This window comes from Pollachius pollachius (genome assembly GCF_949987615.1).
Source record: "Pollachius pollachius genome assembly, chromosome: 3".
NCBI lineage: Eukaryota > Metazoa > Chordata > Actinopteri > Gadiformes > Gadidae > Pollachius > Pollachius pollachius.
In genome coordinates, this window is record NC_136936.1 from 37,611,296 (window position 1) to 37,623,042 (window position 11,747).

The 11,747-nt window shown below is 44.9% G+C and overlaps 1 protein-coding gene across 1 annotated transcript; it reads left to right on the forward strand.

Annotated features, from left to right (window-relative positions):
* Nucleotides 1–130: 130 nt before the first annotated feature.
* On the forward strand, nucleotides 131–11,595 carry slain1a (SLAIN motif family, member 1a). Its single transcript, XM_079731196.1, has 9 exons — nucleotides 131–668; nucleotides 2,676–2,812; nucleotides 4,824–4,940; nucleotides 6,240–6,350; nucleotides 6,686–6,835; nucleotides 7,510–7,845; nucleotides 8,933–9,118; nucleotides 10,047–10,407; nucleotides 10,675–11,595. The coding sequence occupies exons 1-9, from the start codon at nucleotides 205–207 to the stop codon at nucleotides 10,748–10,750; spliced, it is 1,938 nt and encodes a 645-aa protein (XP_079587322.1). The 5' UTR covers nucleotides 131–204; the 3' UTR covers nucleotides 10,751–11,595.
* Nucleotides 11,596–11,747: the final 152 nt, after the last annotated feature.

Here is an 11,747-nt window from a genome sequence, read left to right on the forward strand (position 1 = left end):
CGGTCCTCCAGCCGTCTGTCTCGCGCCGCGCAGCATCTCTGGAGGGGGCCGAGCTACACGGCTCTTGTGCTCAAATCGGAACGTGTAGTGCCTACAACTAGGGGGGAGATCTGGACACTTGTCATTGAACTGAAAACCAGGACCCTCTACCGTCCACGCGTGTAGGCCGGGGTTTTAATTTGTCATTATCAATGTGTTTTCCTCATGGAAGCAGAAGTGTTGAACCCCCAGATGATGGCCGACGTGAACGGGAACAGTAAAATAGCGAACGCGGAGCTCGAAGTGATAAAGCTGCAAGAATTGGTGCGAAAATTGGAGAAGCAAAACGAACAATTGCGGACCAGGGCGAACGCTGTAAACAATTGCACAATCAGCGGGCCCCATCTGAACACCTCCTTGTCCTGTCTTCACGGCACCACAACGTGCTCCAGCGACCATTTCTCTGTGGATTACGGCGTTTTAAGTTCTACACAGTCGCCTCCGAGTGGCCTTGATACCAACACCACGTTCAGCTTGGCGGAGGAGCCCTTCGCCTATTTCCAGCCGAGCTCGGTGTCTCGTGATGCTGCTGCCGAGGAGGGCGATGCTGAGGCTGGACCCACGGTTCTGGATGAGGTGGAGATGCTGGATCTCAACGCAGTGCTACCGGCTGGCGATGCGGATACCTGGTAAGGGCTTGTTGCTTTGGCTGTCGCCTCATGTTGTTGTTATGGTCATTACCACCGCGACTGAAATCTCCCTCGCCAATTAAATGTACATCATTGATAATGTGTAGCCCACATTGCTACGATTACAATCTGGGCATATTTTGAAATGATGGATCTGTCCAAGAGGATCTTTGCCCGAAATAGTAATAACTGCTATATCACAAGTGCATGCATATAGGCCTATACAGGCCCACTATGTCAAACAGGTTGTCAATAATTAATACATCATTTCATTTTTATTCCCATACAATCAAATATCATTTTAAGGGTAGTGCTTGATAGTGTATCGCGTTTGTCTTACAGCGCGTCCCAAAACGGGTGATATTTTAAAAGGTGCACACAATGAGGAGTGGTATCTGTTCACAGTGCACACCGTCTGAGACAATGGTCCTCAGCCCTCCACGGTTTTCCTGCCTGCTGCTGTTTATCCCGAAGCTGAACTACTTTCACTACTGCCTGGGAAAGTACCTAGTGTCCCTGCACTGACCGACTCTGTGATATAGGCGATGTGGAAATCTAACGGGTTGTACCGAGCTCTTCCTCTCACTCAATTTAACAGAACTAATAACCCGCCCCGAGTCAGCTTGGCCCTCTTTAACACTGTGGCCTATTTAACCAGACGAAAGGTCTTCTTCTGTATTCTTAGCCTCTTGCCATGGACACGTTGACATCTATACATGCACGAGAAGCTACTGGTTTGCAGTCACCTGTTTTTCTCTCTAGTCCCATTCATCGTGTTGATTTATGTATGGAGAACACAGAGTTACTGTGAAATCGGTTTCACACAGTGGCCCAGTGCCTTTAAATGTAGGTTTGTGTGGTGGGAGGTGTTTCAGAGGAGGTCAATATTATATGGGGTATCTTATTTCCAGCCCTGCTGTTCTATTATCTTGTCTCAGCATTTACTCCACGGTTCTAGCACCAGATGCTCGATGGGCTATTTTTCAGATCAAGGCCCTGGAGTCTTTAATTGTATAGATCAAACACACAGACATACACATTACACCACACACACACACACACACACACACACACACACACACACACACACACACACACACACAATCACACACACACACACACACACACACAGACAAACACACACATCCACACCCACAAACACACACTAACACACAACCATATATATATACACACACACACACATAGACATACGCCCGCACACACACACACACACAGACACCCACACAGACACACACACACACAGACACACACACACACACACACACACACACACACACTAACACACAACCATATATATACACACACACACACACACTCAGACACCCAAAAACACACACACACACACACACACACAAACACACAGACAATATTTCTTCAAAGCTGGGAAGAGGTGATAAAATCACAGCGTAAAATATGTCCTGTACCTCAGTAGCAGAGACAACTCTAATACCCCCTTATATCACCAGGGATAATCAAAGTGTCATGACTGCCAGAGCTGTTGAACTCGCCAGTGTGGCTCAAACTGTAAAGCTGTGTCTGTGGGACAAATAAAAATAAACTATAAAACGAATCACACAGCCGCACTGTTTGATCTCTCACAGGTATATGTGTTGTGTTTTGCGTGCATGACGATCATCGCTCCCTTTACACGGCCGCTGTGTTTACCGCCAGCGCGCCGGCGTCTGATTGGCAGATGAAATATCACCAGTGTGGAGCCCACCATTGTGCCCCCGGGTCCACTGGCCTCATGTTCTCCAGCTGCTTCCTGGGGCTTCAAATGAAGCCTTTATTCCGCTTCACAACACACCCCGGCTGCCTCATTAGAGCATTGCACTTAAATTAACTTCACCTGGAAATCTGTTTCCTGTCATCTGAACGCATCTCGTTCAAGGGCTATGGAACAGAACTCTAGCAAGTTATGTTAACTAAGCTTACGTGTGTATGTGTTTATGTGTGTGTGTGTGTGTGTGCGTGTGCGTGTTCCAGGCTATACGTGAGTCCCCGGGGCCGGTTCCAGGGCGAGGCGGTGCTCAGTCCTCTCCAGTGGTGCAGGCAGGTCCTGGACCACCCGGGGCCCGAGGTGGAGCTGGCCAAGATGACCCTCTGTCACAGACTGGACCAAGGTAGGCTATAGGGCTATACTCAAGGGTGCTTACTACCCCGTGTTCAGTGTACTGTGGGCATAGATGGGAAGGTGCTACAGTTATGGTATGTTATCCATGGAACAGCATACCATACATACATCTATACATCTATACATATATACTTACATACAAACAAACAAACATACATGTATTCATACATGCATGCATACACACATACAGTATGTATGTAGGTACATACAGTGTACATACATGTCTGTATGTATACAGTCAGTATGGTGTACTCTTCCATGTATATTATGTCATTGGTGTGCTGTAGCATCTCCAACCCACGTATGCCCACGCATTTGTCAGCCCGCCTGGCCACATGTGGACATCTGTCCCGTCGAGGCTTAATGCCATGTGATCGCAGAAGCCTCACACATCCTGCTTCCACATGGAACAGGATTTACACTACATTTTGCACATAAGCCAAGAATGTATCTGCAACATGAGCACCAAACCCAAACTCCATTTGGGTTTCCAGTTGGGTTGGACTGAAAAAGCTTAATCTTGTTTCTGTTGATGTTTTTTTGCAGTGAAAGATAATTTTTCCCTAGACACATATCAATATGTTTAACTAAAGTGTGATTAAAAGAGTATTAATGACAAAATGAGAAACATCTTCTGACGGAACACTTAATTTTAGGATAGGATAAATAAACCAATAGCCTTTTTTTAGTTCCTTGTTTTCCTCAACCCAACAATAACAGACCACTGTCAACATAAAAACAAGCAAAACATATATAACTTTGAAAACATAAAAAAATCTTGTTATTTACCCTCAAGCCCAATCTTAGTCTTGTAAATAAAAAAAGTCCAGAGAGAAACTATTTTAACATTGGCCTCATTTTGGAGTAGATTCGTTCTGCATCTGCTTTCTATACCAGAGACTCATGCCATGAATATATTTGTGTGTCTGCATTCAATGCAGCATGTCTATGTATTCAGCACATACAATCTTCAAAATTCACAAAGCAGTTGGTGACCTTTTGTTGTTTTATCTGATCTGCATTAATTGTCAATATGCTTGTGTGTTTGTGTGCGTGTGTGAGCATATGTGTGTGTAAATACATTTTTGTGTGTCTGCGTGCATCAGTTCTTGTGTGTGTGTTTATGTGAATGAATTAAGGTCTTGTCCTCTTTATGAAACTGTTTTCAGGGAAGGTTTGGCTAGGCTTGGCCAGGCCATGAATGCTCTTTTGTTGCTTAACCTTAGTAGCTGGTTGTTTTCAGTACTGGCTCTGAAAGACTGTTTCATCCAGCACTTGTTGATGGGAATGCCTAATAAACCGCTCCCCCTGGTGTGTGCCTGTTTGCCTACCAATAAACAGCCTGCTAAATGAATGTTTACATGCTTCCACACACAGGTTCCCGTGTGTCATTCTACGTCAATATTTTTGACCACTTGTTTAAAGAAGGATTAAAAAACAAATTGAAATATGGAACATTTGGGACTTTAAATTGGAAGCATGTGCTGCTTAATTCTAGCTGCCCTTAAATGCGAAGCTGACCATCACTGTTCTAATCCAGAAATTTGGAAAGGGAAAAGCCTACATGCAAAATCTCTGCTTATCCTTATATCCCCGGCAGTAGAAATCTGTACTTTAACACAATCAGCCTCTGTGGGCCGCCAAACCTCGTATTAACACATTATCCAATGCAAAAGAACTCTGACATTAGATCATCAATTCTGATCTGCAAACTGAAAGTGTTTGTGTGTGTGTCTGTGTTTGTGTCTATGTCAGAGTGTGTCTGTGTGTAGTTGGGATTGTAAATGCGTGCCTGCATGACAGTTAAAATGCATTAATCAGAGATAGATTAGGTTGAGAGATTGGGAGATCGAGAGAGAGAGAGTTAACAGAAAGGAGAGAGGGGGGGGAGAGAACGAGATCGGAAGACAGAGATTTGGAGAGAGAGAGATTGGGACAGGGCGAAGCTCCAGGCTCTAACCCGACTGACCTGGCCCCTTTTCCTGCGCGCCTCTCTGCAGCCAAGCGATGGAGGACCGCCCCCTCAGTGCGGCCCTACAGCTGCATAGAGGGCCTGTCAAGCCTCAGTCTCCCCATCCTGCCTTACCCTAAACCTGCTGCACTAGCCGAGCCCCCAGGTAACCGCACGCACCACCCTACGCACCATTCACTAACCGCTCACTATCATTTTCTCATAACCCCTGTGTACACAAGAGAAAGAAGGAGATGCTTCAACCTTGAGAATCTGTGTAGCCGAGAACCCATCGTGGGTCAATCTAGATTGACGGAAGCGAACACTCCCCCCCGAGGGGATTTAGATAACGGTTGTCTTCATCAATCGCACAACCGTCGCCGAGTGTTTAGACTGAGAAAACATCTCTCTTTGAATCTTAATCTCAGAACTTTTCAATTTGCGATTTCAGGAGCAATTCAAATTAATGTGTGAACAACGTCATATACTGTTGCTTCTAATCCCAGAGGCTTTGGTTTTTATTCACTGGGTTACTTGTATCTCGTTGTTGTTGTTGTAGTTTGTTAGAGACACATCCCAGGATGTAATACACCCATATTATGTTAGTCTCTCTGACGCCAAGGTGACTTTGAAATTCTGATTTTAATGGCTTTTGACAAGGGCAGGGTGAGGTAAACCGTGATGGCCGTTTCTTTTTCGTTTGATCTAAACAGCCTGAAATGAAGGAGTTCATAGTGCGAAGTGAAGCTTAGAAGTGGATTTTCTTGTGCAAGTGCAACGTTGGCATTGCGGGGGGGGGATGATGCAATGCTAGTCAGTGCAATGCAATTCTATGCAGTGCAGTGCACTGAAATGCAATGCAAACCAAATCAAAGCCAGTGAACTACTTTTATACACATGTATCACATCTATTGACATTTTCTCATTAAGATCTTCACAAGTTTTTCCATAGCCTATCTCGACATATGGATATTGTTCAGCAATGCTACGGACTCCTTATCAATCAGATAATAGATTGAGATCAAGAGCGAAAGAGCACACACACACCTGTAATTACAACTCATACTTATGACTTCATACATATAACTACATACTTTGGGCAACACTACACAGGAAACAACAACTACTAGTTTAGTCACTCACTCAGTAATCTAGTAGGCATAAAACCCCTCTAGTACTAGGAGGGCAAGTTGGCAGCCTGTCCTTGACCCATCAAAAGTAATATTAGTAAGGAGCTTAAACAATTTGGTTGGTCTGCCCACACAACAAGATGTAACATACACTCCAAACATCCCAGCGGATGATTCCCTTAATCGACTGGACGTCTTCGTAGGACATATCTTCCAAAACAGAGTGTTGATATCGATCATGGAATATGTAAGCAGTGGCACGGAAGCTTGTCTCTGCCTGGAGATTAGAGACTGATTGTAACCCCGCCTTCTCTGTGGATCTCTCCCACGCCCAGCCCCTTTGGCCCTGTCCAGTCATCCTGTGTCCCTCCTGGGCCTCCCGGCCAGGCCCCTCTCCACCCTCAGTGACAGGACTCCGACCTTCCTCTCTAACACCGCCCTCCACAGTAAGGCTCACGCTGACATCCGCTGTCTCTGCATTTATGCTGATGCTTACTTCGTGGGTGCGAAGTAAGCATCATTAAACTAATGATGTCATTCATGCAGTCCTTTAGATTCCTGCAATCATAGTCGTTGAACGAATAAATAGCCCAAAATGAATAGTCATAATAGCATTTTAAAATGATACGATAAAATATTAGATGTAAGATAAAAGAACGTCTAAAATGGCAGCAATCTGTCTGGAGACTCTTTATTAAAATACACGTTATAATTATCATATTTATATGAGAGCGTCCCGGTCAGAGTGATGAGTATCTTGTGTTTGTTGTGATTCTCGTAGACGCGGGTCGCCGGCACGCGGCCGTCAGTCCTCAGTCTTCCATGGACAGCGATGTGGGGGCGTCGGAGCTGGAGGAAGACTCTATCTCAATGGGCTACAAACTACAGGACATGACAGACGTGCAGGTCATGGCTCGACTTCAGGAGGAGAGTGAGTCTTCCGGCCAGCTGCTCTCTCCCCTCATTCCCTCTCTTCCTACTACCCGAGTGAAATGTCAGCCAGCCAAAACAAAATAGTCTGACCTTTATCTTGGCCATTCCTATTAACGTTATGTTGGTGATTTGGGTGAAGGACTGACGCCCTAGTCTGTCCAAAGTGTCCCCTCCCCATGATGGGGATTCATGGCTGACAGGTGCCTTCAAACGGAGTGCACAGACGGTGCCTCTGATGCTGGCAGTAGTCAAAGTCCACACATGATGAGCCTCCCGAAAAGCACTTGACGCTAGGCTAGGCATTCAGAATATAGCAATCCAACAGATGGGAGTTAAGCACTTTAACTCATCAAACATGTATTTAAGTTTAGAAAGGGAGAAAGCCGAATAGAGTTTAGATTATGTTGGTTATAGAACTTCAAACAAAGCTGTGCTCTGATTGGATGCGCTCCGAGAAGTCAGCGTCATCTGGATCAAAGTATAAATAGTTTGAACTTTGAGCACATCGTCAAGGTGGAGAATCTGAGATATCTGTAATGTAGCATCAATGCTAGGCCTGGCTTCAAAGCCCGACTCCATAGGAAAACATGACATTGCGCATCATCTGTGGACGGCTTTAACGAGTCCTTGTGATAAATCCTGATTTGTGGCCCCCTTTGTCGCCCCCTGCAGGTCTCCGGCAGGACTACGCTTCTACCTCAGCCACAGTCAGCCGCCGCAGCTCCAGCTTCTCCATCAACTCGCTCCGGCGCAGCGAGATGGACCTGGAGGAGGAGGATGAAGACGAGGACGAAGGCTACGACCAGCTGCCCCCTCCCCAGCCGCGGCTCTTCCGCACCAGCTCCATGCAGCGGGGGGGCCTGCCCCATTCCCACACCTTCTCCAGCATCAGGGACTGCAGACGCAGCCCCTCCAGCCCCCAGTTCCCCCTGGGGGGGCTCTCCCAGTACTCTGGGGCCCCCAGCCTGGCCGTGGACACCAGCATGGGCTACAGGAGTATTGCAGCAGGTGAGGGGGAAGGGAATATATACAAATCACCAAGAACCAGAAGTACTAAATACTTGAATAATTGTTATAATGCACTTAATTTGTTTTGCACCTTTCAAAACAAGGTTTACAAAGTGCTTTAATATGCACACTAAAAAACGATTAAAAGCTTGGGAAAAAAACTAAGAGATGGATATAGGGGGAGGGAGGGGAGCAGTCAAATACAGAAAGAAAATATTTATTATTATTTATTTATTACTGTTTTTGTTTGTATTAGCTGGTTCTGCACATTGATTATAAGGGTTTGGTTGAAAAAATGATTAATTTTTCATTTGCAGAAATGCGTTTAATGACAGCATTCAAGATGATCAATCAGATGAGGGCTGGGTGTGGGGACTAAAGCCAATGAGGGCAGGCTGTGTCCCACTGGGTCTCGTTAAGCATCTTAACCATGGCTACCACATGTGGGTCATCTCTGATGGGAGACCAGCGGGTTTATGGGGGAGGCGGGTTTAGAGACTTTACAGCACCCAGACATGGCAACGTCATTAGGATTCAACATTGGTTCACTGCCTGATACATTGTAATACATTTGACCAGATGGTTGTAAATTGAACGATCATTAATCTTTTACATTCAATTCCACATTAACTTAAACCCTTCATATATGATATGAAAACAATTATGAATTGAGTTTAAATGTATTCTGTTTGTTTAATTAGGTTTTGATCATTTTTATAATGCCTATATATTGATCCTTAGCCTTTGCATGCACAACTGACAAACCAAACTGCTGAAGATTTCTACTTTAATTTGGCCTGCCCGCTTTCAATTAACCGAGTCGAGTAAATAGTACACTTATATTTTCTTGTGGGATAATTTGTGTTCCACGTCACTTTATTTCTGTCAAACAAATAAAAAAAATATTTACTGGTACTTTTGCATGTACAATTACAACAAAGTTAACAGATGATATCATGTTGTTCAAGAAAAATGCTGTGAAGCTATGCTGCTGTAGTATCCCTGGTCAGATTCCTGCACATCAGACTCCAGTATTTGCACGTCTTGACTCTCCCACTGTATTGTTTTGAAACGGCTATGACTATAGAGAAGTTACGGAGAAGCATGCCCAACCTGCTCAGATCCCCCAGCATGGCTAGTGTCCCCAGCATTCCAAGCCTGCTGTCCCCCGTCAGCCCCTCACCTGGCCCCTCCTCCCTGCCAATGATGTCTTCCCTCCGGAACAGCCAGAGCTTTGACTCCTCTAACGGCCTTGCACGACTCCAGTCATCCAGTAAGAAAAACACTTCTCTCCTCAAGTCTACGAGTTAACCTATGCTGTACTGTTTACAGGGATTTAATGCATGGAATGGTATAGGCGTAGCCTTGCACAGTCAGACAAATTTCGCTCATTAGCACCGGAACATTTTGTTGATGGGCGTCGTCAGTCAACCGTACACTGCAGCCGATTGGATGAGCTTCGGCCAGTCGGATCCTGTCGTATTTCCAAAGTGAACACTGTTGCACCCTTCACAGTTACTTTGAACGTTACTGCTACCATTTTCATTTAAGTCCAAAAATCTTGCACTTAAATACAACTAATTCCAAATCAGAAATAAGATTATAATATGAATTAATCCATCGTAGAAAAGTCCAAAATTGTACTTTCCGATTTCGTCATTTATTTATTCATCACTCACTGCGTTCGTTGATTGGCCGACTGAATTCTTTTCGGAGCCAAGCTGCCTGTGTAGGGCTGGTTCCAGACTAGGTCTCGAGACAATACTGGAGGTGAGCTCGCAAGATTTACACCATTGAGTTACACTATTGATTTACACAAGATTTAATCAATCAATTTACACAGTAAGAAAAAAACATCAATGGAGTAATCCAGAGTGCAGGTAAAAGAGTTTTAGTTATCTCTCTGATGGATCAAATGACTGCCAGGTGGTGTCACTTGCAAGTGACATCATCCCTATGTTTTGTGTGTTTCATTGTATTCCCTGGTTATCCTTTAAATGTAAGGCATTTCTGCTTCACCAAAGGCATGCCAACGTCTCTCAAGAATACATTTCTATAGTCCCTCTGATGTCAATCTCTCCCTCTCCCTCTTCCTCTCTCTCTCTCTCTCTCTCTCTCTCTCTCTCTCTCTCTCTCTCTCTCTCTCTCTCTCTCTCTCTCTCTCTCTCTCTCCCTCTCCCTCTCCCTCTCCCTCTCTCTAGTCCCTTCTCCAGGCCAGCTCATCCAGCGTGTACAGAGTGTGGGCAACTTCGCCAACATGACAAGGCAGCCACTGAAAGCCACCGCCTATGTCAGCCCCACCGTCCAGCAGGGCCCCCCACCCTCCTCCAGCCCCAACACACCCAGCATGACCTCCTCAGTCAGCCTGCACTCCTTCCCCAGCGGCGGGGCCTTGCCCATCCAGCACCTCAAGCCCAGCAGCACCAACCCGGTGGCGCTGCCCCTGAAGGCAGCCACGCACCAGGCCTCCGCTGTGCCCCGCACCTCCCTACCTCGCCCGGCCTCCTTCGTAGGCACCAGCGGGATATTCCGCCCCAGCAAAATCGCTCAGCCCACACGCAGGTGAGCCCAACGTAAATCACTGCATTATGTTTGGTGCGCAAATGAATAAAGGTTTAATTACCCATGTAAGTGGAGAAGACCACAGGGAAGAGGAACACATCTGCAATGAATACAGATGATCATTTGGTTTTATCCTTTTGTTTAATTGCCCTCGGATTCCTCATTAAACTGTGAAAAACGGGGAGCCAGGGCGTATTATCGCTACCCCGGATGTGTGGGCTCTCCCCTCCCCTCAACTGATTCCACATGCCTCTTTAAACCCCACAGTTTGCTGGCCCCTCCGAAGAGCATGGCCGCCTTGAGCGCCCTTAGGGACGGGAGTTGGAAGGACGGCTGCTACTGAGGCAGAGCTGAAAAAGACGCGCCTCCGCCCGGCGTACAGGGTAACGCTGTAAGAGAGCCTCACCAAACCCCCCCAAGCCCCAACTCATCTGCTAGTTACGTTGTCAGATGGGTCCTTTCTTGGGGTTTTACCCGAGAGAGAAAGACTGTTACGATTTGGGAAGCACTGTTGTACCATATGGTATAGTACTGAGATGAGTAGGGATCCAGCAGGCTGGATCTCGACCTAATAACCTGCTGATACACAAACTGACCTGTTGGGAAATGAGGTTGGGGTTGAGCCTGGCAATATGTTGATAATCAGTTGTTTGACATGAAAGTGATCCTTTGTGACGTGGTATGCATAAACAATTGTGGATAGTTCATGGTTTGATTGATTTGAAAAGAAGTACAACTCCGTTTGGAAGACTACAAAACTCAAAATCGAAGGCTTTTTGCGTTAATACAAGCTTATAATGATTTTATATCATATTTATCATGGGTTAATTCTCTTATTTATGCTTTTGCCATTGAATATAAAGTTATACTAAAATTGAGTTACGAATGATTTGTGCCTGTTACCGTAGTGGAAAATATGTTATATTTATTGTTTTGCAACTTACAGCACTTTTTCAGAAGTATTATTACGTATTATTAACACATCAAATACATTATTTGTTGTTTTTTGAGTAAACAAAGTAACCTAAAATATAACTGCACAGTCACACATTGTTAATCTTCATAACTGTTTACAAGAAAGTTGATGTTTTGATGTTTTTTGATGAGTCGCTGCAATGATATTGCACATCCACATTTGAGGCTTTTTATGGGGACAATAAATTGAGGAAGATGTTCATTTTTAAATTAAATAAAAGTGCTTTTTAAAAATATTTCCTCTGCCTCTAATTTTTATACTTTGTATCTATAATGCATTTCAAATATAATATGTTACAAGGTTGTTTTGAGTAAGGTCATTATAACATCGACTATTTCTTTACAGGATGCAATTATTTGACGTT